This window comes from Sminthopsis crassicaudata, chromosome 3 (assembly GCF_048593235.1).
Source record: "Sminthopsis crassicaudata isolate SCR6 chromosome 3, ASM4859323v1, whole genome shotgun sequence".
Taxonomy (NCBI): domain Eukaryota; kingdom Metazoa; phylum Chordata; class Mammalia; order Dasyuromorphia; family Dasyuridae; genus Sminthopsis; species Sminthopsis crassicaudata.
This window is the reverse complement of record NC_133619.1, coordinates 595,426,449-595,451,943: the sequence shown is the minus strand read 5'-3', so window position 1 is coordinate 595,451,943 and position 25,495 is coordinate 595,426,449. Positions and strand designations below refer to the sequence as shown.

Genomic DNA, 25,495 nt, shown 5'->3' with positions numbered 1-25,495 from the left:
CCCCTCTCACTTAAACCCGTAATCCTTGACTCAGCGAGGCACCCCTTGTCTCCCCAGAGAGTGTAACAACATGGAGATCCAAGTGGACATTGAGGCCAAGCCCAGCCACTATCAGCTGGTGAGTGGGAGCAGCACGGAGGACTCTCTGCACGTTCATGCCCAGATGGCAGAGAACGAGGAGGGGAGCGAAGAGGAGCCGCCCTGCAAACACCAAAGCTGTGATCATAAGGACTGCATTGCCAGCAAAACCTGGGACATCACCCTGGCGCAGCCGGAGAGCATCAGGAGCGACCTGGAGAGCTCGGACACGCAGTCCGATGATGTGCCAGACATCACGTCGGACGAATGCGGCTCCCCTCGCTCCCAGACTGCGGCCCACCCCCACACTCCCCGAGCCAGAGGCGCACAGAGCCCAAGTGCCCACATGAACCACTGTGCCCAAGCGGAGGGGCAAAAGGCAGAGGAGATGGTGTTGAAGCTGGAAGGCGTGGAGGTCAGAGTATGAAGTCGAAGGCTCCTGTCTGGAGACGCACACTTGTAACTGCATCTCTTGGAAACTTTTTTAGTTAATGTATTTTATTTCAGATATTCTCTGGTCACAGGTTTACCCCAGTATAGCTCTGGGAAAGATGCCATTTCTTACAGATAAAACATGGAAATTTTACCCCCTCGGTTCTACCCTCCCTGTCCCCTCTCTCTCTCTCTCTCTCTCTCTTTTTTTTTTTTTTTTTTTTTTTTTTTAGTTTTAATTTATTGGTTAAACCGCTGGTGGTGATCCGTGGGTGTGTCAGAGTGTATATATGTATGTGTGTGTATATTGTATGTACGCAAACATATTGCTGGAGGACACATTTTAATAAAGATTTCTGTCTTAATCCTGCTCAGATTCCACTTTCCTTGGCAGGAGTGTCTTGCGGATCCAGAGGGTGGCTTTGAAGAGAGCGCTGGGCCCTGCAGATAGTGGCAGGACGCCCCAGGACAGGTAGAGCAGGTGCGCACCAGCCGACTGAAGCCGAGTCACCGCCCCCAGAAAAACTAAGTGGGATGTGATGGATCGGCAGCTGTGCTGGCAGCAATGGAGCCTGCCCGCCCTCTAGAGGCCGCTCGGGGCAGCTCCCTTCCCTGGGAGTCTCCCTCCTGCCGGCAGTCCCAGGCCTGGCACGGGCCGTGGGGAGGGAGGGCGGGGACAAGGAGCAGGCCTCGGACTCTGCCCCAGCGCCAGGCCTTCACCTCCTAGTCGGCCCTGCGGAGGCCCTCCCGGGGAGGGCTGCGCTCGGCTCCCGCCTTTGCAGAGGAGCCTTTTCCATGAATGGAACGGAGCTGTACCACGGAGGGAGATGAGCAAAGAATGGTGGCGGGCAGCTGCACCCCCCCACGCCGACCGGTCGTCCACCCACACCCTGGGCTGAGGTAGTTCTGGACAGACAGCGGCGTCGTAGGAGATCCAGATAACTGACTGTTGGCTAGTAACGGAGCTCTTAGCGCCCCTTTCTCCCCGACCCGATGGTCTCACCGTCTGGTTCGTCACTGGGGGACACCTGGGGTAGGAGAGAGGAGCACCCATTAGTATCCAGCATCCCCTTTGGACTATGCGGGAGACAAGGAACAAGAATAAAATGGGAGCGAGGAACGTTTCCATCAGTGGGAGAATGTTATATCTCAGCTCTACCTCAGTGTTGCAGACATACACAGATACATTTTGACTATACTATTAGACTGATGAAATCATATGCCCTCCCCCCCCAAAAATGGGATTATTTTTTAGCTTTGTTACTGGTCCCATCACGCCACTGTCTGTATGTGTGTTAGATTAGATCAGTTCACAAGACAACCCCCCCAAGTGCATTTTCTACCTGTCTTACCCCTATGGAAGTTCTCAGGGTGAAGAGATAAGGGAACCCGGGGCTCTGGGAGATACTGGACACAGTTAGACTCCATCTTGGTCCATTCTCAGAAGAGGTTTAAGAAGTTAGCAGGAAGAGTGAATCTCTGGCTTTTTGTCTTTGAATCTCCCAGCACCCGTCACAGCCTTCTGGTACACAGAAACCAAACGTCCTACATTCGATACCACAAAGGAATCCAGAAAGTCACCTCACCTCCAGTTAGCGTGAGTGTCATGAGGTCCATTGATTATGTTGCCAGTGGTCAGAGAGTACACCCCAGCGAGGAGGAAAGGAAGCTAAGTGACCTCCTCAGTGAGACACTGGGTAGCAGCTGGGAGACCGTCCTGAACCCTCATCCATTCAGCCGCGGCTCCAAGCAGAAAGCAGGTGACGGGAGGAGGAGTCCGTGCCGATGAGCTATAATGACTGGGAGCAACCTCATTCCAGCCCTGGAGGAGGAGAATGATTTGGGGAGAGGCTGGGAGGTGGAAGGCCACCTTGGGGGAGAAGATGATAGGGAAGGAATTGCGCAAGGACAGGATAGGATTTAAGAACAAGGCGACACCGCTTAGTCCTTGAAGTCACGTGGGCAGATACGGGGCACAGGGTGATTTTTCCCATTTGATAGACCATAGATCATAGGAGAGCTAGGATTCAGAACTGGGATCTCCCGATTCCCTCCTCCAGGCTAGGACAGCACATGGCCTGCTTTGGACTTGAGAAACTCGGGGACCTGAACTTAGTAGAGAGCCTAGCTGCTTAAACTGATTCGACCCCAGGTGGGGCCTTGTAATTGAAAATGGGGGGACGCACAACTACGATTTCTTATCGTTGTTTGATTTGTGCCGCTCTTTTATATGCCTCTATACCAGGGGTCACACAAATTTGGGGGGCAAAAAGGGGGAGTTGCAAGTAGAAAAGGTTCTAAGAAGCCCTGGTATAGAGTGGTTAGGGCTTTGCATTCGATCTGGGGGAGGGGTGACACAGCACCCCTAGTATTTGAACAACGAGGATCGTGCCAGAGCATCTGGTGTGTTCTCACTAATAGAGGTCTGAATTGTAATTGTCTTTACTAGGTCAGCAACAGCAGAAATGCCAACCAGATGGGAATAGCAAAGGGTGGCCTCTAAGGGTATGTGTACCAAGCAGGTAAAAATGTGAGTTAAACATCCAGCCGCCCTAGAAGTGAAGGTGAACCAAGCTCAGTTTGCCCTGGAGCCCCAGCTCTCAGCCCATGGACAAGGAGAGCCGGCTGCCTCCAGTTCTTCTCCAGGAACCGTCTGTCCTCCAGCCTGAACTAGACACTGGGCCCGAGCAGGCAAGCTCGGGGCCTTAGGTCCATGACCTAACCTAACCTAGCTAGCTTGTATTTTATCCCTAAGTCCTTAACATTTCCTTGGTTTATGATCCTTCCACCCCAGGGACTTTATCTTGTGTTTTTCCTCCCATCCTCCTGCCCCACGCCCAGCACCTGACCCAGGCCTTGACCCATAGCCTAGCCAGAAAGGATCATCCCCTCTTTGATTATCCTTTAGCACTTTGAACCCCTTATTACACTTAAACACACACATGGCTTTGTCTACTCTTCCACTTTGCTGAGCTTTGCCAGGGCGCACAAGTCACCTGTTAATCCCCTCTGCACAGAGTAGGCGCCGGTTGTTTGGATGCTAGGTTGAATTTATCACTCCCAGCTCCCATCCAGCTGTCCCTGGTCAAGAAGCGCACATGTTATTTAGTCACTTCCAGCTTTGACTTGGCCTTGAAAACAGCACCAGTCTGAACTTTTGAAATATCCCTCTGTAGAGGAGTAATGAGCTTAATGTTTATTTTAAATTTTATTTTAATGTTTATTGAGTGCTGTACCTTGTCACCGAGACCTGGAGATTCAGTGATTGCTGAAGTTGTGACGGAGCCCCTTCCTTCCATTCTCAGCTTCTCAAACCTTGTTTAACTTCGGCCATGGCGCCCAATAAGCTTGTCTGGGTGGACTCTTCCAGTGGGGTGCTGTGGCTGACGGGTCACAGCTCCAGCCAAGTGGGTTGAGATGGGTTCTGTGGTTGCACTCTAAACCCCTCATCAGGCAATTTTAATGGACTTTTGGAGTATTGTAGGGAACATGGAGCTGGAAGAGACCTTGGAAAGAGCCATCAAAGAATCCATGATTCTTGTCTTCTACCTCACAGACTTGTTTGAGAAAAAAAAACACTGTCTCTCCCTGAAGGACAACAGAAGGTGAGTCTCCTCCTGGTGGGGCAGGTAGGTGGTGAAGTGGATAGAGCACCAGCCCTGAAGTCAGGAAGATCTGAGTTCAAATCTGGCCTCAGACACTTAACGCTTCCTCGCTGTGTGACCCTGGGCAAGTCACTTAACCCCAATTGCCTCAGCACAAACAACAAGTGGTGGTGATCTGCCTGAAGTGACTTCAAGCAGTAAAGAAAGCTAGAATCCAGATTTCACTTTTCCAAATTGGGTCCTAAGAGCCTCAGGCACTTAAAGATGAGAAAAAATAGATGGGGAAAAAGGATGATTGAAGAATTATGCAACTTATAAAGTAGGTAGTACAGTTTTAAAGACCAAGAAATAGAGACTCAGAGAATAGAGCCATTTGTCTAGAATCACACAGCTATTTAAGAGGTCCAATTGGGACTTAGTGCCCTACTTTCCTTATTCTAGACTCTTAGTCCAAACCCAGCTGCTTCTGGGCCATTCAGAAAACCACTTGTAAACTATAGTAAAGGGCCTCCTACCTGGATGAAAGCCCTACCTTCTATTGGAAGCCTTATTCTTTGCTCTCTCCCTTCCCTGGTCCTTATTACAGTCACTCCCATTGGGGTTGATTATGTCATCATCCTGGGGCTTGTTTGACTTGTTTGTTATTTCATAACTTTGTTTGAGTGCATCCCCCCTGAGGGCAAGGAGTACATTTGCTCTCCAGGGTTAGAAGGGGGCCCCCTTAGAGGACCGGGGCCTTGTGACTTAGCCTTCTTAGGGCTCCCTCCACTTCCACCATCAGTCGAACGGTCAGTGTTGCAGGCAGACCTAGAACCTAAATCAGCACACCGAGCAACCCCAATAACGGGACTCCTGCTGCCCCTCCAGGCAGAGAGATGAAGGACTCCAGAGGGCAGGCTGGGACTTTTTGGCTAACTGGGGAATTTGTTCTGTGGGACCCAGTTTTGTCTTTCTTTCTTTCTCATTTGGGGACTGGGGACGCGGGAGGAAGAGAACACAGATCTAAAAAAAAAAAAAAAATTAATTACAAAAAATAATTGTACATCATCATTCATTCTCCCTTTTTTGTGTGGTTATGATTGAGGGAGAAAGGGGTGGGGGGAGTTGTTGCCCTACTCTCTGCTATACCCTGAGTTTCATTTCACTCTCAACCTCTTGGCTCCAGCGATTGTTAGGACACAGTCTCCTTAAACTGTTCTACCTCAGTTTCCCTGCATTTGTTTCCCTGAATTATAATAGCTCCATTTCCCTGAGTTAGTATGCAACCCCCTTTTTTTCTGTCCATTAGGGCTGCACTACTCACTCTAAACATTCCAAAAGATAAGACTATCTCAGATACCTAATAGACATCTTTACTTATGTTTTTTCAGACATCCTGCCTCTAGCCAGACACTTTCTTACCCTCCCAGTTAGTAAGAATTTATAGTTCTCATCCTCATCCTGTCAGAACCGAATATAGTCCATCCCTAAAAATTCCCGTTCTTTGTCTTCTGCCTTTGTTTCTCTTCTTACTAGTCTTATTTAAAAAAAAAAAAAAAACCTTGAAGGTTTCACATTTACCACTGGATACTTTGAGAACGAAAGTCCTATCCTGTCAATCAAAACTCTCTTAATTTCTATCTTGCCTGAGTTTCTCTGGGCATTACACAATCATCTGGTTTCTCACTCCTCTCTCTTTCATCCATCTGTTTATAAGCATATCCAAGTATCTCCAGTCCCCCCTAAAGGTTTTTCTTTGTCTCTTCCAGTCCATTCAAATATTCTTCCTTTTTTTTTTTCATTTCATTTTTTTTAAAAATTGTATTGCTATTTTGTTTTTACATTATTTTCATTATGTTCCTCCCCATCTTCCTCATCCAGAGAACATGTCCTCCCTTTTATGGCTAAACTCCTTAGAAAAAAGTGTCTTCATGCAAAATCTCTTTTTTCTCATTGATCCCATTGTAACTAATTTCCATTCCATGTAAACTAACCTTACAGTCCCCTAATCTAAAATGCAGTGGGTTTTTAATATCTCTGCAGCATATTATGTTCTTCTCCTCTCCTACTGAATTCTCCCTTCTCCCTTGGCTTCAGACATACTCTTCTACTTCTCCAATGTCTCACTGGTCCTTCTCCATTTCTCCCTGCTCCTTACTCTCTCCCCAGCCCCTTAAGGTAGATATTGCCCAATAATCTGTATAATTTCTCACCCTGGCACTCTCTTCCTCCCTTTCTCTCTTTTCTTCTTTCCTCCCACCTCCCCAATCTCTCCCTCTCTTCTCTTTTCCGCTCTATTTCTTTCCTCTCCTCTTTCTCTCCATTTCTGTCTTTCTCTTCTCTTTCCCCAAATCTCACTTTTCAGCCCACATTTCTCTTTTGAGCCCCAAGCTTGAATCTCTACCTTGTGTAGGACATCTGCCTGGATGATCTTCTTGGACTTTTTACCTTCGTCTTCATACATTTCACCTTCATCTTCATTTTTACCACTTCTAACTTAACAGCCACGAAAAATGAGCCTGTGATCCTTCCTCGTGAGCCTGCTGCTGCTTCTGACTTCCCAATTACTCAGTGGTCCTAACCTCCAGCCAGTACTCCACCTGAACCTAGGAGTTACCTTTGACTTGTTTTTTTTCCCCCTCATCTTCAATGTCACTGATTCCTGTCAACTCTTTATCTCTTCCTTTCTGTTCTCTATCAATACAGCTATCCCATTATCAGCCTGCCCAGACTATTGTAAGGACACCCTAGTGGGGTCTTACTCTCCCCCTCCCACTCTGTCAGACATGCTGCTATAAGCTTAATCTTCATTTTATTTAGATGAAAAGGAGTATTTGTGTGTGTATGTGTAATTACACACCCAATTTTTAAAAAGCCCTTTACAAAAAAAAAAAAAAAATCTCATTTGATCCTGATTATAACTCCAGGAGAATAGGGGCCATTATGATCCCTATTTTCCCTAATGGGGAAACTGAGTCAGAGGTTAAACAATTTGCCCAGAGTCACACAGCTAGCTAGCAAATGTCTAAGGCTGGATATCCATTGTGCCATCAAACATGTCACTCTCTTGGTAATGATTTCATGTTGCCATTGAAGTAAACTCTGTGGGAATCATGAATTCCAATCTGGAACTCTGACCTGGGATTTCATTTCTCTTTCTCTAAATCACAAATTCTTAACCTACCTCTTACAGATGAAGAAACTGAGGTCCAGAATGGCTTTCTGAAGGTCACACCAGAAACTTATTTGCTTGGCACATCCACCATCCAATACCTCCCATATCTCCAGCCTTTGCACATGCTTTACTCTTCCACATACTCCACTACAGCCAAACTGGACTGTTCTGTCCCATAAATTTATCCTGTGCTTTCCTGCCTTCATACTTTTGTGTATTTACCACTCCCTGAGCATGGAATGTCGTCCTGCCTCCTTTACCTGTTGATTGAACTTCTTAGCATATTTTAAAATCAATTTGTCATCTCCTCCCTCTCACCATATTTTAAAAGCAGCTCAAATACCACCTTCTTCATTAAATCTTTCCAAAACTCACCTCAGTCATGAGTGACTTTCCTACCCAAAACCCACTCCTTCCACTTCCCCAGCACCTTTGGACCTCACCATTGAGCTCTCAGAATGGAAGTTATTTGGATTTCATTCCTAGTACTCTTAAGATCTCTGTGGATCTTCCCTATACTTTGTCCCCTAGTATAGTAGACATTCAGCAAATCCTTGTTGAATGAATGAATCCTACAATTATCAGATTCTCTGTAAGATTCTATTTTGAAATCTTTTAGAATAATCTTAGGAATTTAGTAATCTTAAGAATCAATTTTGCATTCTTAAAATCTGAGATGCAATATTTAAAACTTAAGATTTTGCTAAAACACCAATCCTAAACATAATTCTCAGGTTGAAAATTTCAAGAGAGACAGAAGGGAAGTGTAGGGAGGTGAAAGAGGGTGAATTTGTACTTAAAGAAGCTGGTTTTGAATCCAGGTTTTGCCACTTAATATTTGAAAGAGCATAGTTAGGCATTTCTTAAGCACTTAACTCTGTGCCAGGTCTAATGCTAAGCTCTGGAGTTACAAAGAAGAAAAAAAACATGATTTGACTTGAATTTTCTGTGCATGAGTTTCATCTCTAAAGTGATCTATAAGCTTTGATATCCTCTAGGATCCCCTCTACCACTAACTTTATGATCCTAATCAAGATTTTAAATAAAATTCTAATTAAGAACCTTAAAATTTTAGTTCTGGAACTAGACTCAGGAGAGGTTACAATCCTGCTTCTTACAGGGTAAGCGAGGAGAAGGAAAGTGCACCATGTCACTTAGCCTTAGTTAAATTTCTAAGGCTCAGTTTTTCTCCTCCATAAAATGAGAAAAATATCTCTTACCCGGGACTATTGTAAGACCACTTTTGAGATCGAGAATGTCTGGAAAATGCTGTATCTATCACAAATTAACGAGTCTTAGATTAACTGGGCTTATATCCCAAATAGATCTTAAAGGAGGGAAAGGGACCCACATGTGCAAAAATGTTTGTGGTAGCCCTTTTTGTAGTGGCCAGAAACTGGAAACTGAGTGGATGCCCATCAATTGGAAAATGGCTGAATAAATTGTGGTATATGAATGTTATGGAATATTATTGCTCCGTAAGAAATGACCAGCAGGAGGATTTCAGAGAAGCCTGGAGAGACTTACATCAATTGATGCTGAGTGAAATGGGCAGAACCAGGAGATCATTGGACATGGCAATAACAAGACTCTATGATGATCAATTCTGATGGGCATGGCTCTCTTCAACAATGAGATGATTCAAACCAGTTCCAATTGTTCAGTAAGTTCCAATTGTTCAGTAATGAAGAGAATCAGCTACACCCAGAGAGAGAACCATGGGAACAGTGTGGATGACAACATGGCATTCTCACTCTTATTGTTTGTTTGCATATTTTGTTTTCTTTCTGCATTTTGTTTTCTTTCTCAGTTTTTTTTTCCTTCTTGATCCGATTTTTATTGTGCAGCAGGATGATGTATAAATACGTATACATATATTGAATTTAACATATACTTTAACATATTTAACATGTATTGGACTATCTGCTATCTAGGGGAGGGAGTGGGGGGGAAGGAGGGGAAAATTTGGAACAGAAGGTTTTGCAAGGGTCAATGTTGAAAAATTGCCCATGCATATGTTTTGTGTAAATAAAAAGCTTTAATAAAAAAAAAAATTAAACAAGTCTTAGATTAATTCTCAGAAAGATTCCAATGCCTCTTGTTCCCTCTTTTTTCTTCCCAACTTCCCCCTTCCATGGGGCATATCTTAAGTGCTAGAATTAACAGATGGGGGTTCCAGAGGCAGCTTGTATGTGAAAGTAGGGAGGGATGGTTGTCAAGCCTGAGAAATGCACAGTAGTTGCAATCTAATAGGGCAGAACATGAGTACAGATTCTTCTCCAAAATTCTGAGAGATTAACATTAGGCTTTAACTCTCCAAATCTAGTATCAGTCTCTCAGGATTTTGGAGATTGGGCTGGTAATAGCAATGAAGAGTAATGCTGGGCAGCTTGGGACTCTAAGACCCAAAGTAGTCAGGGCAATAATCTTAGTTTTTCCCCACAGACTATCTCTTTAGCAAATGTCTCACTCCTTGGGGCTCCTTGTTTTCCCTGATAACACAAAGTAGGGTAGACAATACAACATGAATTTCCTTATATGTCCTCTTCATTTGCTAGTGATGAGAGACAGATTGGAGAGAGGGGGGATTAGAAGCAAGGGGACCAATTAGGAAGCTATTGCAATATCCTGTCATAATACTTCTAATAGAATTAGAAGGTTAAAGGTCATGAAGAACATGAGCCAGAGTGGTGTCCACGAAAGGAAGAAAAAGGGGATGAATGTAAGAAATATTGTGGAGAAAGAATTTAAAATTTAAAAAATTGACAACCAGTTGTTGAGATAGGATGAAGAATGGAGTATGACTTAGGTCAGGAATCCAGGTGACTAAAAACAAGGTAGTATCCTCAATAGAAATGAGTCAGATTGAAGGGGAAAATTTTAGGCATGTTGATTTTGAGATGCCTGTGGAACAGTAGTTGGAAATGACCAATTGGCAGGCAATAATGCAACTCTAGAACACAAGAGAATGATGGGAAATTCTTTGGAAATGACCAATTGGCAAGTGATAATGCAACTCTAGAACCCAAGAGAATGGCTAATTAGTGCTGGATGTATAGATCTGGGAGTCATCTCCATGGAAAAGATAATTAAGCCCATGGGAACTGATGAGAAGACATCAGGGATCTGGGGGTATACTCACAGTAGTGAGAGGGCATAAATGATGGTCCATTAAATGAGAATGACTTAGGATGGCCTTAGGAAACCCAATAATAAGTGCAACAAACACCAAAGGGTATGAGTAAGAGGAAGGAGCATTCTAAATGTTATCCAGAAGTCAAGAAGGACAAAGACCTCCTTGTGCTTAGTCAACCACATCCTTAACAGTGACGCTTCCCTTGATCCTGCCATCCCTCAAACTTCGTCTTCCTTTGAGTCCTTTTCATAGCCACGTTTCTATATTCCTGGAGCGCTTTCTCTGCTTATGCTTGATCACTTCCATGCACACCTTCACTCTTTCCATCTTGGCTTCTGTCCTTACCATTTGACAGGAACTGACCATTCTGCAACTTTTGACCCTGCTAACCATCCTGCCTCCTCCCCACTTCCTAAATAGATTTTTGTTCTTTCCATGGGTTGCCATGACACTTGGCCTTTCTCCAAAGAGAGGTGAGCCTGTTGGTCTAGTGCTCTTTTATCAGTTTCCTTTGCTAAATCTCCAGGCATTTCCTACTCACTCACTCCAAAACTCTGTCCTGGGACTTCATCTCTATATTACGAATTCTTAACCTACAGTCTGTGAACTTGTGCTTTTAAAATATCTTTGATAATTCTATTTTAACATAATTAGCCTCATTTGTGACTCTATGTATTTTATTTTCTGTATTTAAAAACCTAATTCTGACTTACATAGAAATATGTTTTGCATGACTGCCCGTGTATAACTGATGTCAACTTGCTTGCTTTTTCATCGTGGGAAAGGAAGGAGAGAATTTGGAATGCAAAATTTTGAAGAAAAAAGAATGTTAAAATTGTTCTATGTGTAATTGAAGAAAATAAAATGTTAAAAACAAAATAAAACCTGATTGTGGGAAGGCAGTTCATAGGCTTCATCAGGGTGGGACCGAGAGGTTAAGAGGTTGCTCTCTTTCTTGGCAATCTCATCAGCTTTCATGGTCTCAGGTATGACATCTATGCAGGTGACAGATTTATATAATCCTGATTCCTGACAGGAGTCTGTTAATGCTTCTGAATATCTCTTCCTGTAGATCTCATAAGCAGCTCATTCTCAGACCCATCATTATAGGAAGAATAATGTTGGCCTTGGAATCAGGAAGACCTGAATTTAAATCCTATTTCTGCTCCATAGTATTAGACCTTCCCCCCTTTCCTGCTTTCCCCTTTCTCCAGTTAATTGCCAAGCCTCATTACTTCTATCTCCACTACCTCTCTCACATCCATCCCTCTCCATTCATGCAGCTTCCATCCAGATTTGGGTCCTCTAGTACTCTCACCTGCCATATTGTAATCTCCTTACCAGTATCCCTGTCCCCACTCTCCAAGCCATTTTCCACACAGCAGCCAAAGTGACTCTTCCTAAGGCCCTAATTGTGATCTCCATCGCCTTTGGATAAAAGAGGGACCCTTCGGCTTGAGTTGGGAGGCCCTGCAAGGTCCAGCTTCCACGTCCTGCCCTACCTTGTTTTATTGGGCTGTGCTTTAGGTAAATACTGCTCTCTGCTCCTGACACCAGTGTCTCCCTTGTCTGTTATTGCCAGGAACTTCTCCAGCTTGCAACCACCTTGGGTCTCTTCCAACTCCTATCCTGTATTACCCTTTGGTCCTTTGATCACAGGAAATGCATCTCAGGCTACTTCACTGGCTCCTCACCACCTGCTTTATAACCCTTCAAGGTTCAGCTCCAGAGCTGAGGCAGCCAGGGAAGATGGCATACAAACCACTGTGTACAGGCCAGCGTGGAGACACTCAGCAGAAGAAAGGCATGGGCATGAGGGGCAAGGGCAAAGGTTTCAGCTGGAACCAGCAGGCAGGGATGAGGGAGGGGGTTGGGCACAGGGAAGGACAGCCAGTGAAAATGTTTAATATTTATTGAATTGGGGGCAGCTAGGGGGTGCAGTGGATAGAGCACCAGCCTTGAATTCAGGAGGACCCGAGTTCAAATCTGGTCTCAGACACTTAACACTTCCCAGCTGTGTGACCCTGGGCAAGTCACTTAACCCTAGCCTCAAAAAAAAAAAAAAAAAAAAAATATATATATATATATATATATATATATATATATATATATATACATATAGAATTGAATGAACTGCTCTGTGGAGCCTTCCCACAATCCCCTACCTGGGACCAGGCAGTATTCCCTTCCTCTTCAGATATTCCTAGCCGCCTTCATGGTTCTTTTTCACTCCCCTTCATCCCTATCTTGTATCACACTTCTCTCTGATAATGTTGCAGCTCCACCCTGTAAAATATGCCCCCAGTACCCAGTGATGTCCCTGACACATTGTCAAGCCATCAAATATTTATCAAGCACCCACGATGAGCCAGGAATTGTGCTAAATGTTGGGGATACAAAGAAAGGCAAAAGACAACCCTGGTTCTCACGGTCTGATAGGAGAAGCAGCATGTCAATGTTGAGGTTCAGAAAGGGACCCCAAAAGGCTGGGGGGTCAAACGTGTCTCGAGGTGTCTCAAAAGAATTTGCAGGCTCAAATTCATATCCAAGTCAAAGGGCAAAGTTTATGGTAATTGTGTGTGTGTGTGAGAGGCAGAGAGAGAGAGAGAGAGAGAGAGAGAGAGGGAGAAAGGGGAGAAAGGGCGGGGAGAGGGGAGAGACAGAAAAGGAGAGAGACACAGGGAGGGGGGAGAGGAAGAAGAGAGAAAGGAAAGAGAAAAGAGAGAGGGATAGAGAGATGGACTTCCTTTGGAGTTACAATTTCTAAATGAGAACTTTTCTGGAAAAATTGGGGAGGGAGGGGAGAGGCCCTCTCAGACCATTGTCACTTAAGCAACTGAGTAGATCCCTGGGTCACCAACTGAGAGGGAGAGTGGGAGCTGGAGATGGCAGGGAGCTGGGGATTTTATGGGGGAATTGGCGTCTGTGTCCCCAAATTCAATTCTGAGTCAGATAGTGCTGATAAGATCCCTGGAGCCAGCCCAGTAAAAGCAGGAGCCACTTGAAATGAGATCATAAAGGGCTTTGCAGACTTTGAAGGGCCATAGAAATGATAGCTCTTATTATCGTCGTTATCATCGGGCTGCAGAAGAAGGAGCTTTTTATCCTGCCCTGGTGTCCTGAGCCTCTGACACATTCTAGGGATGGGCTCAGAAAGACATCAGAAAGAGCTTTGGACTGAACGGGACCGGGTCAAGTGTGTGAGGCAATAATAGGGTCTTTGTTTTCTCATAAAATTTTCCTTTTCAAGGATCCTGATTTAGATGATTTTCAAGGGCCTCTCCTGTGTTCTTAAGTCCTATGTCCCTGTACATTTTGGCTTTGATACTGAATTATTGTGGTATTTGGCAAATTATTTCCTCATCTATAAATGGGGGTTAACTTTGCTCTTTATGTTTCATAGAGTTATTCAAGGCATATCCCCCATCTCCCCATCAAATCCCTTCCCAAAGACCTAAGAGAAGGGAAAAGAGCTAAAATCTGGTGTAATTCTCCAGTCTCGGTGATTAGCCTGGCCAGGTTGGGCCACAAAGCCTGAAAAGTCCCTACAGCCCCACATGTTTCAAGAATTCCCCCAAATCTGCCCGAGCACACCCTGGGGCAACACTCCCTCCTAATCCCTTCCTTACCCCACCCCATCTCTCCACTGTCTCCCCTCGTGCCTCCACATTTTGCCTTTTCCCAAGACCTTTTTCAATTGAAGGGTGTTTTCTCTTCAGATATTCCTAGCCGCCTTCATCATGGTTCTTTTTCACTCCCCTTCATCTCTATCTTGTATCACACTTCTCTCTGATAATGTTGCAGCTCCACCCTGTAAAATATGCCCCCAGTACCCAGTGATGTCCCTGACACATTGTCAGCCATCAAATATTTATCAAGCACCCACGAAGAGCCAGGAATTGTGCTAAATGTTGGGGATAGAAAGAAAGGCAAAAGACAACCCTGGTTCTCACGGTCTGATGGGAGAAGCAACATGTCAATGTCGAGGTTCAGAAAGGGACCCCAAAAGGCTGGGGGGTCAAACTAGTGTCTCGAGGTGTCTCAAAAGAATTTGCAGGCTCGAATTCATATCCATTAAAAAATACTGAGTGAATAAATGGAGGGATGTTGACTAATATTAATATCACTTTATTTTATTTTTTTTCCTGGTGAGACATTTGGGGTTAAGTGACTTATCCTGAGTCACACAGCTAGGAAGTGTTAAGTGATTGAGGCCACATTTAAGTTCAGATCCTCCTAACTTCAAGGCTGGTGCTCTATCGGATTCACCATCTAGCTGCCCCCATACTATCACTCTATATGTGAGCTTTATGAGCATGCAGCGCATGTTCTGTCCATTGAAGAAGGCATTATCATGTAACGTGGAGAATACTGATTTGCAGGTGGAAGAGCTAGATGAAACCCTCTGCATTGCCATTTACTAGTTCTGTGACCCCCCACCACGCAACCATTTAACATAACTGAGTCTCAATTTCCTCATCTATAAAAATGGGGATAATCCTGCCTTGTCTTCCTCTAGTTAAGATTATACACAGTGTGTACTGTTCTTTGTCATGATAAATGCTGTTATTCTTTTTGGGCAGGGTTTATTATTCCCATTTTACAAGTGAGGAAACAGGCAGAAAGATTAAATCACAGTGCAGATTTGCAGGGGTGCCAGGATTTAGAATACAAGCCACTGGTCTTAGAGTCTTAGATCCAGAAAGGAGCTTAGAGGTCATTTAGACCAAGTCCCCTGGCTTACAAAGGAGGAGACTGAGTCAGAGACCTTAGGCGACTTGCCCAACATTATATAATCCCGAAGAGATTTGAGGCCCAAGTGTTCAACTGCAAACCTCTGGGATCTATTGAATCAGCCGGGAGTACAAGCCCGGGGCCCTCCCCGTCAATAATAGGGTGAGTGATTCATTCTGGCCACTCCCCAAAAAGGGCAGTCTAGAGCCTATTGGCCACCGAGAGAATACCCTTCCTCTCCTCTGGGGACTGGTCCTGGCTTGGGGGGGGGGGGGGGGGAGGGACTCCGGCATGGGCTAGCCGGCTCTGTTGCTCCAGCCGGGCCGCCTAGGAGAGGGTGGGTGGGAGGGATCAGAGTCATGAATCATCCCTTCCTGGGGGCAGGGGGAGGCGGGGTCCTGCCCTTTGTGCCAGCTGAGCTGGTCAAACAGGAACTGGAGATGCAGAGGCGCTGCTGGGCTGGGCCGGGCCGGGCTGGGCTGGGCCAAGCCCAGGGGCGGGCGGATGGGAAGGGAAACCCAGGAAGGGAGGCCGGGCCAGAGACTCGGCTTACGGAGGCGGGAAGAGGGCGCTGGGCCCGGGGACGTCCAGCCGGACCACCCCCCTGGGCCGCTGGGGCTAGGCTGGGGCTCGGGAGTATGTGGATGGCCATGGGGCCTCGGGGAGGTCTCCGGGAAGAGGAGCCTCAGTAAGCCAGAGCCCAGCAAGGAGCCTGGGACCCGCGCCCTTGGGAGCCGCGATGTGCCTGCGACTGGGTGAGCTAGCTCTTCTTGCCCGCCAGCCCCGGGGGAGGAGGAGGGAGGGACAGGTTGTCATCCTGTCCTACTTAGGACTGGAGAGTTCCTCCGAACCGGGACAAGTCGCCCTCCGTACAAAAGCAAGGGGACGGACCGGTGGGTCTCTAAGTCTCCTCCTTACCCTGGTAGATCCAGTCTGAGCCCTCATTTTACGGATGGGGAAACTGAGGCTCAGAGAGAATAAAGGGCTCGTCCGAGAATTTGAACCCAGATGTCCAGACACCCCCCACCCACGATCCGAGCTTTGTTTGTTTGTTTTTTCCCCATCATTTCCTTAAATTAGGAGTCCCCCAGCCCTTTCCCTTACTTCTCATGGCTCCCGGTACCCAGATGTGAAGGAAATGGTGAGGCACTAGAACTTGGGCGACAGCAGAGAGGACCACCTGTGGCTCCCGGCTCTGCCATTAGCTAGCTGTGGGTGCCCAGGTCTCGGTTCTTTTATCTTCGCAAGGAAGAGGTTAAACTAGGTCGTCTCCAAACCTCCTTCCCCAGCCCACCCCCTACTACTACCACCTGCTCCCTCCAGGGAGCTTCTCCCTCCCAGCTTCAGCTTCCTCCTCCAACCCTTTATGGGCTTGGAGTCCTGCTTTTTCTGCTCCTTAAGGAGCTGGGCTCCTCTGATGGGCTGGGAAAGGAAAGAAGGAATATTGGAGATACCCCTGGGGAAGAAGGGCTGTCAGGCAGGTAAAGAACAGGATCCCTCAGGGAGGGACAGACAGAGACATAGAAGGAGTCCTCAAAAGGAAAGTCAACATATTCATTTGGACTTTTCAAGCAGACTCCCTCCTCTGGCTCAAACCTCAGTTTCCTCATCTGTACAATGGGACTGAGAGATGTCCTATCAGGGAAGGAAGGGTTTCATGGAACTGGATGAGTGACCACCAGCTTGGAAAGGGCCTGAGTCATTCCAAGGGGCATCTTCTTGTCAGTTACTGGTGTCTGGGCTCAGGTGCCCCTGGAGAAAGGCAGTGTGGACATGACCACAGAGCCAGGCGAGAGGATAACCCCAAGGAACAAAATATTAATCAACCCAGTCTCTTCCTAAGAACTGGAGGGGAGATAGCAGGGATTGAAAACGAACAGAGCAGAGGGTCAGAGCGGCAAGGAGCAGGGGCTCAGGACGCTGCCCCCATTGTGCTTCCCCTCTCTAGGTGGCCTGAGCTGCAGTGATTACAAGAAGGTTCTGATGAAGACTGGCCTGGTGCTTCTAGTTCTGGGGCACATCAGCTTCATCACGGGTGCTTTGCTGCACGGCACAGCTCTGCGATATGTCACAGACACCCAGGATGCCATCTCGCTGCAGTACGCCGTCTCCAACATCCTGGCCGTCACCTCGGCCATCTTGGTACCTGCTGTGGGGCTCACATTCCTTGGGAGGGGGAGAGACCTCTGTGGAGTGGGAGCTGGCATTGTCTTTGTGCTCAGAGAGCAAAGGTTAGAGGTTGGAACTAAATACAGACTGCAGCTAGGAGAGGGAGCTTAGTTCTAAATCTGGTGGGCACCTCTAATTCCGTCACTATACAGAGAAGAAAACTGAGTTCTAGCAAGGGTAAGTGATGAGAAATCACTATATTAATGTTAGAAGATATTTTAGAAAATGCTATGTTAGAACAGGGCTTCTTAAACTTTTTCCACTGGAGACCCCTTTTTGCCTAAGAAATGTTTACATGATTCTGAGTATATAGATTATATAAACTAGGTATACAAATCAAATATTTACTGATAACAAATCATAATTTTATGAGACCTCATATGTGTTCTCGACCCATAGTTTAAGAAAATATTTTAAACCACGGGTTCTTAATCTGGAATTTGAGAAGTAGTTTTTTAAAAAATATTTTGATAGTTAATATAATTGTAATCCTTTGTAATCCTGAGCATTTTGTTTTATGCATTTTTAACATTCTGAGAAAGACTCTGTAGACTTGACCAAACTGTCAGAGGAATTTAGGACACACAAAGCTAAAACCCTGCCTTAGTTCCATTTTTAGTCTTCTTCCTAGGGAACAACAGAAAATGAACCCCACTTACTCTTTCTCAGTACATAGATGGGAGACTCTGGGAGTAGAATGTCACCTGTATTGTCAGATGGACTGACTCTACCTCCTATTTTTTCCAATTTTTCTTTGTTAGAAAGAAAGGTTCCCTTCTGGGAACTTATGTCCAGGAATGACTGAAATTTTTTTAAAGGTTCAGTAAAACATTTTTAAGATAGAAAAAAAAAAAAAAAACCCAGCCCACCCCTTCTCCTCTACTCCTTCGTAAACCTATCTGGTTTTGAAAGACAATAGGATGTATCAGATAGGACCAGAAAGACCTTCCTTTCAAGTCACTCTTGATGCCTCAGTTTCTTTTTCTGTAAAATAAGTGGGTAAGACTCAATCTCTAAGGTCCCTTCCATCTCTAAATCTATGATACTATGAGTCCTTGTTTTACAAATGGGGCTTTTCTTAAGTGATTAAGCAGCAACTAGTCTTTATGCTCATGAAAGAAAAAAAAGATCAAAAACGCCTCCAACACAGACAAGTAACTTCTATAAATGGAGTGGAGGCTGGAGGCAGAAGCCGAGGAAAGCTGGCACTTAAGAGTGCTGGTTCTGTCATCTACTGAAACTCTGCTATTTAACACTGGCTGTGGTGCTTTGGACAAATCACCTTTGGTTTTCTCCACTATAAAATGAGGGAGCTTAGAGAAGTTCTAAGGACCTTTCCAATTCCAGATTCTAGGATCTTATAGTAGTAAGTAGTATATAGTAAATCGTGTGGTGCTGCCAGAGTTCAGAGGAAGGGAGAGTTCAGTGGAGGTTGGGGCTGGGAGAAGGCTTCCTTGAAAAGATGGTTTTTGAGTTGGCCCTTGGAAGATGGGTAGAACTGGCATTATAGAATGCAGTGGGCCTTGTAGGAAAGGAACTCCCTTATTAGATTGTAACTTCCTCCTTGAGAACAGAGATTGCACTTTGCCTCTTTTTTTGTCTCTTCAACCCTCAGCACATAGTAGGCACTTAAATGTTGATTAAGGGAGAGGGATTATTTGGAGCTAAAGGGTTTCTGATGGGAGAACAGCAGGAAGAAGCTGGGAGAGAAGGCTGTAATGAAGCCAGACTGAGAAAGGGTTTTTGGATTGGAGAGGAAGTCCCCAACGGCTGGGAGACCAATCTGAGGCTATTAACAGAGATGCAAGGAGGGTCTGGACAAGGGTGGAAGCAAACAGTAAGTGTCAGATGTAAAGACATTAAGAAATAAGGGAAGCAGTTGTGCTTCATAGAACCCTAGGTCTGGGCTCTGCTGTACTAAGTTACATAATTTATCTCCATTTTTCTTCATTTATAATTTTTTAAAATAAATCTTCAAAAGCTATATAAATAGGAATTATTGTATAAGTTATTAAAAGTAGAATTCACAGTCTTACAATAGAATTCATTGCTCTTAGAAGACCAGCTGGGGTGTGGGATTTGAGGAAAGAATTTTGTCTTTATAGCCAGTCCCAAATTCCAGGCCCTATTCTCTTTTCCCAGTCCCCTTAAACAGGCAGTGACGTGTGTGCCCACACAGAAGGGCCGCCCCAAGGCTAATGCTCTCCACACTCTGTATCCTTGGTCGGGCTTAAGATTCCAAAGAAATTATCTTCCTATTTATTACATTGAGATGGAATTAAGGAATACTCTAGTTCAGATCTGCCTCAGACACTTACTTAGCTGAGTAATTCCGAGCAAGTCACTTAATCTCTATCACCTTCAGTTTCCCATCTATAAAATGGGGTTGATATTATCAACATTACAAGATCATTGTTATGAAGACTGAGTTAGCACCCTGGATACCTTAGAATCAGCCGGAGTCAGGATAAGCAGAAATCCTTGGTCTTTATTCTTGGTCTTGAGGAGTAGAAGTGAATTGAATGCACGCAGGATCTCCACAACTTCCCTCCTCTACTGCCAAAGTGACTCTAGCTAGTCTTACTCCACCACCCCCCAATCCCTCCTACAATTCTCTGTACACAACCAAAAGATCAAGCCAGCACAGAATAGTGGGAAGGGCCATTTTCCAAGCATAAGCTAATAGAGTATTGTCCAATGAGTAATAATGACTTAAGTGCTTGGTTGTCCGACCTTGGTGCATCAACTCAGAGTTTCAGCCCTTTACATCTCCCACTTTCTTTTGTTTTAGAACACAGGTGGTCACACCCTCCCTGACTTCTCAGGAAGGGAGGTAAAAGCACTAAAAAGGAGATAATCACGCTCTCTCTGACATCTCAGGAAGCACCAAAGAGAAGTGGGGATTTGCTAGCGGGTTTCTGGGTTGAAGGGTCTTATTAGAGACAAGTATGCACAAACCCATAACCATGGGAGTCATTACACAAGCACATAGCAATAATGCAGAGGCTATTAGTGATGACTCTCCCCACAGTCAGTGCAGGCTCAATGTGGTGTAACAAACAGGAATTGTACATGCAAGTAGTGATATAATAAACAATATAAATCAACACGGTTTCATAAAAGATTTCCAGAAGCCCTAAAAGGAGGGTATGTAAACATCAGTCACACATATGCCTTCTTCAGCAACCAAGAGATAGTCAAAAACCAATCTATTGTCCGTTGCCATGTGTCAGGGAATCCAATGATTCCTGCAGATTTTGAAGTCCTGCAACAGTCTTATCATTTCTCAGAAAATCCAATGATTCCTGAGGGTTTTCAAGTTTTACAACAATCTTATCATGTCTCAGAGAATCCAATGATTCCTGTGGGTTTTGAAGTCCAACAATTTTTGATGTTCATGAGTCAAATGCCATAATTGCCATGCTTTTTCAGTGGTGGGCACAGTCAGAAACAGAACCATCCAATGTTTGTTGGGTCTTCTCCTCCATTTCAAGGGTCTGCTCCACCTCTCTCCGATGGACAAGGTGCATATGGCTCATTGGCACCCATCTGATTCCTTCTCCATCTGTATAGATACAAGCAAACCCTCTCCCCCAAGCAGTTAACCTATCTGGTCCCTTCCATTCACCACTTTCTGAGTCTCTCCACATCACCTGGCGATTATTTAAAGATAGTGGAGCTGCTCGCACTGAACACTGTCCTTCCAGTGGGTTATAAAACTGTCTGCCGGAGCCAGTGCATCTTTGTCAAAAATCAAGAAATTAATAGTATATAGAGCTAGATTTAGAAGTTCTCTAAGGTCACCTGTGGCTCCCCCTTTCTTTTGTTTTTGGAGGAGCATCTTAATGTCTCTGTTTCTCCTCTCTACTATTTCCTGTCCTTGAGGATTAAAGGATATGCCAGTAGTGTGTAAAATCTCATACTGTGCACAAAAGTATGCAAAATGTTTAGAAGTATATGCAGATCCATTGTCTGTTTTTATTTCTTATGGCACACCCATAATTGCAAATGCTTGTATAAGGAATTCAGTGACAGGGAAGCTAGGTGGCGCAGTGAATAGAGCACCAGCCTTGAATTCAGGAGGACCCGAGTTCAAATCTGGTCTCAGACACTTAACACTTCCTAGCTGTGTGACCCTGGGCAAGTCACTTAACCCCAGCCTCAGGAAAAAAGCAAAATAAAACAAAAAAACAGGAATTCAGTGACCACTCTGGATGTCTCTTTTGCTGCTGGCATTGCAAAAGTGAATCCTGAAAAGGTGTCTACCACAACATGAATAAAAGACAGACGACCAAAAGATTTATAATGGGTCACATCCATTTGCCAAATTTCATTGGGTCTCAAACCACGAGGTTTTTTCCCTGGAGGGAGTGTAGGAGTATGAAAAGGAAGGCAAACTAGATAGGCTTTTACTATGCGCCTAGCTTCCTCTCTTGTTATTCCAAATTGTAAACATAAGGCTCGAGAAGCCTGATGATATTTAAAATGAGATTCTTGGGCTTCTTGAAATAAAGGAGTATTGGCCAACATGGTTAGAAAGCTATCTGCCTTTGAATTACCATCAAAAATAGGACCTGGAAATCCACTATGGGAGTGGACATGCAGAATATAAATCTTACCTGGATGCTTTCTCACTTGCTCTTGAAGCTCTTTAAAGAGCTGATATATATTGGAGGCTACAAATTTTATTTGGGCTGTGGCAATTCTTTGTACCACACCTACTGAATAGGCCGAATCAGATATTATATTTATGTCTCCTGGATAATAAGCAAGAACTAGAATGATTGCATACAATTCATTCTGCTGAGTGGACTGAAAAGGAGTTCTGACTACTCTCTTTATAGTTAAGTCATGAGAGTATACAGCACAAATACTATGTTTGGATGCATCTGTAAAGATAGTTGGTCCTTTAAGAGGAACTTTAGAAACCTTTTCTTCAAGAACCCATCGCCAATTATGTAATAGACTGGTTATCTTTAATGGAGACCTCTGTGTAGAATTTGGAGCTGTGGCCAATAAAATTTGCCATTCTGGGATGGTCTCACAGCATACATTAATCTGTGCATTAGTATAAAAGGTGTATATCTTGTCAGGTCTTATCCCAGATAATTTTACTACTCGCTTAATGACCTTTAATAAAATTCTAGCCACAAGTACTGGGTAAGGAGTAAGGCTTCATTCTGGTTGTCCTGGGAGGTTCACCCACTCTATCATGCTGTCTCCTTGATGAAGGACTGCTGTGGGTGTCTCTTGTGCAGCAAAAATTGATATTTCCAAGGGTTCAGCCAATTCAACTTCTTTCAAAGCCTCTTGAGCTTCTTTTGTAAGCTGGTGTGGTGAGTTTAAAGCACTGTCTTCCCCTTAAAATGTCATATAATAGTTGTAATTAAGTCTAACACTGGATGCATCCATTGGATATCTCCTATCAATTTCTGAAAGTCATTTAAAGTGTTTAAGTTCTCTGTTCTTAAAGAAAACCATAAGCACCTTAGGATATGCTTTACATCCTCAATATTGAAAAGGAGCATGTCTTTGAATTTTTCTGGAGCTATATACAATTTGTAGTTCCTTAGTGTTTTCTATGGTCTTTTGTAAATGTGCTTCTAACATTTGTTCCTCTGGTGCACATCCCAAGATATCATCCATATGATGTAACAATATTACTTTTGGAAATGTTTTTCTTACTGGAGTAAGAGCAGCAGCAACATACATTTGGCACATAATAGGGCTGTTTTTCATTCCCTGAGGCAAAACTGTCCATTCATATCTTTCATAAGGCTCAGCTAAGTTAATGCTAGGCCACTACTTCTCCTGGTTGATGATTCACACATTGTCTACCTGTATTAGTGTATGGATGGACACTGTTTTGTAAGTACTCTCAGGAGGTGAAATGGTCAAGCCTACTGTGCCTGGAGGCAAGGGATCCATAGGCTGGAGAGGAACAGATTTCACCTCTCCAGGCAAATCTTTTCATATCCTCCTTATCTAGAGGGATAGAATAGAAACAGTCCTTAATGTCTATAACCCAAAGAGGCCATTCTCTAGGCAATTGAGTAGGAGATGGAAGTCCAGGCTGAAGAGTTCCCATAGTTTCCATCTTATTCATTTACCTTTCTTAAGTCAGTCAACATCCTCCATTTTCCAGATTTCTTTCTTACAACAAATACTGGGGAATTACAAGGGCTTAGAGAAGGTTGTAAGTGTCCTTGGTCAAGTTGCTCCTGTACTATATCTAATAAGGCCTGAATTTTATCTTTGGCTAAGGGCCACTGTTCTACCCTCACTGCTGTATCAGTTTTCCATTGAATAGGAACAGGTGAGGGTACAGGCAGGCCTTCAACAGCAGCCCTGCCTACAAAACCTAAGCACTCATTTGTATTCCTAGTTGTTGTAAAATGTTTCTTCCCCACAGATTGATGGGGATTTTTTCAACTATAAAAGGAGCAAAAACTCCTGTTTTGCCTTCAAAAGTCCATCTCAAAGGGGTAGCGCTAACTTTAGCTGCTACGCCAGACATGTAGGTGTCTGCCTTAATTTTTGGCCAGTGACTGGGCCAGTTGGCACCTCTAATGACTGTGATCTGCACCAGTGTCTACCAATCCTTCTAATGTTATGCCATTTATATAGATGGTGAGCACAGGTTGGTCAGCTGTCACAGCTGCTGTCTAGTATATTCCTGGATTTTGCTGCTTGGAGTCAGAATCTGGGTGACTATCACCAGGTTGCTTATTAGGGGTATGTAACAATAAGCCTGATGCTACTACTTCTCCTGGTTGATAATTCACACATTATCTACCTGTATTAGTATATGGATGGACACTGTTTTGTAAGTACTCTCAAGAGGTTAAGCCTACTGTGCCTAGAGGCAAGGGATCCATAGGCTGGAGAGGAACAGATTTCACCTCTCTAGGGATTATTTCAGTAGTCTCAGCTGCATACAACTCTATTCTCCCCAATTGTAGTCCCTTTCTCGAATCACGTTGCTTCCTGGCTGATTGATTGTGTAATCCCTTTCTCCCATCAGATGGTTTCTTGGCTGATTGGTCATGTCTGGATACTGAACTTCTAGGCACTCTCTGGGTGTGGCATCAGCTGCCATCATGCCCCAAGTATTTTTTGCCTTGAATCCTGGGGCTGGGCCCCTCATCCTGTTTCCCTGAATTAGTCTACACTCTGATGCCCAATGGAACCCTCTGTTGCATTTTGGACATGGGGTATTGGGTCTCGTTCTTCCACCCTGCTTTCTCTGACTCTATGCCAACATTGGGCTTTCAGATGGCCTACTTTGCCACATTGAAAGCATTGACGAGTCTCTCTGGAAGTCCCTTGCCAAAAGGGACCCTGTCTTCCTATGTTGGGATCTTGGGAAGTCTTCACCATAGCCTGGCTGTAAAAGGCATTTGTGCCCACTGTGGTATAGCGTCTTATGATCTCCTCTAAAGGAGCATCCTTGTGTAGTCCTAGTATAATTCTTCTACAAACCTCATTAGCATTTTCTTTAACAAATTGCCTTATCTTAATGTCTGTTACTGCATTTTCACATTAGTTCATATGACAATTGTCTGCAAACATCCCACAAAATCAGCAACGGGTTCATTTGGCCCTTGTGCAGTTTTTGTGAAGGCCTCGCCGTTGTCATTTTTACTGGGGAGAAAAGCCCATGCTTTGATAGCAGCAGCAGCAATTGGCTCATATGCTGCTAAGGGGTAATTAATCTGTACTGAAATGTCTGCATAAGAACCTACACCTGTTAGTTGGTCATAAGTGATTGGAGTATTAACTCCACTTGAAATATTTTGAGGGGCTTGTATCCTACAGAGCTCACTATATTCAGAAAGCCACAACAAGTTCTGTCCAGGTTCTGAGCATGTCCTTGCTATAGATTTCCAGTCCAGTTAAGACTTCATAAGACAAATTCCATAATAACATCTTGACATAAGCTGATGTAGCCCCATAAAGAGAGCAAGGTCTTTGAGGATTTCTATATCAAAAGAAGTGTATCTTCCACTTTCTTGACTTGAAGAGTTAAAACTGTAGAATCACAGGGTACATTCCTATTTTCAAATCAGCTAAATCCTGTCCTCCTTCTATAGCTTTAAGTAGTGCATTTTGCAATCTAGTCATAGAAGGGGGTGATTGCTGGGGGGGGGAGGTGCTGGTGATATCACTGCCCCTCCCACTGCTCCT

At 44.5% G+C, this 25,495-nt stretch overlaps 2 protein-coding genes and 1 long non-coding RNA gene across 8 annotated transcripts in view; 2 read left to right on the top strand and 1 right to left on the bottom strand.

Moving 5' to 3' along the window:
• RNF19B (ring finger protein 19B) overlaps positions 1-880 on the top strand; it is a 20,137-nt gene extending 19,257 nt beyond the window's left edge. Inside the window, exon 9 of the mRNA XM_074305405.1 lies at positions 58-880. Within this exon, the coding sequence (XP_074161506.1) occupies positions 58-505 (448 nt within the window). The 3' untranslated portion in view covers positions 506-880. The remainder of the gene's footprint in view (positions 1-57) is intronic.
• LOC141563814 (uncharacterized) lies at positions 715-19,863 on the bottom strand. 4 transcript variants are annotated; one of them, XR_012488520.1, is made up of 4 exons: positions 19,754-19,863; positions 11,291-11,434; positions 2,097-5,117; positions 715-1,538 (listed from the first exon to the last, which is right to left on the bottom strand). It is a non-coding gene; the product is annotated as an uncharacterized LOC141563814 (long non-coding RNA). The 4 variants fall into 4 exon arrangements; XR_012488521.1 differs by lacking the exons at positions 11,291-11,434; positions 19,754-19,863 and adding an exon at positions 7,279-7,576 and having other exon boundaries at positions 2,097-2,332; positions 3,507-5,117; XR_012488519.1 differs by lacking the exon at positions 11,291-11,434.
• TMEM54 (transmembrane protein 54) overlaps positions 15,088-25,495 on the top strand; it is a 14,719-nt gene continuing 4,311 nt past the window's right edge. For 2 of the 3 annotated variants that reach the window (XR_012488517.1, XM_074305406.1), the window contains exons 1-2: positions 15,584-15,894; positions 17,088-17,281. Coding sequence is in view for 2 of the 3 variants with exons in the window: in XM_074305406.1 (XP_074161507.1) it covers positions 15,879-15,894; positions 17,088-17,281 (210 nt within the window). In the remaining variant the exon portion in view is untranslated. Of the gene's footprint in view, positions 15,302-15,583; positions 15,895-17,087; positions 17,282-25,495 lie in introns of those variants that run through there. The other variant, XM_074305408.1, reaches the window with a different exon arrangement.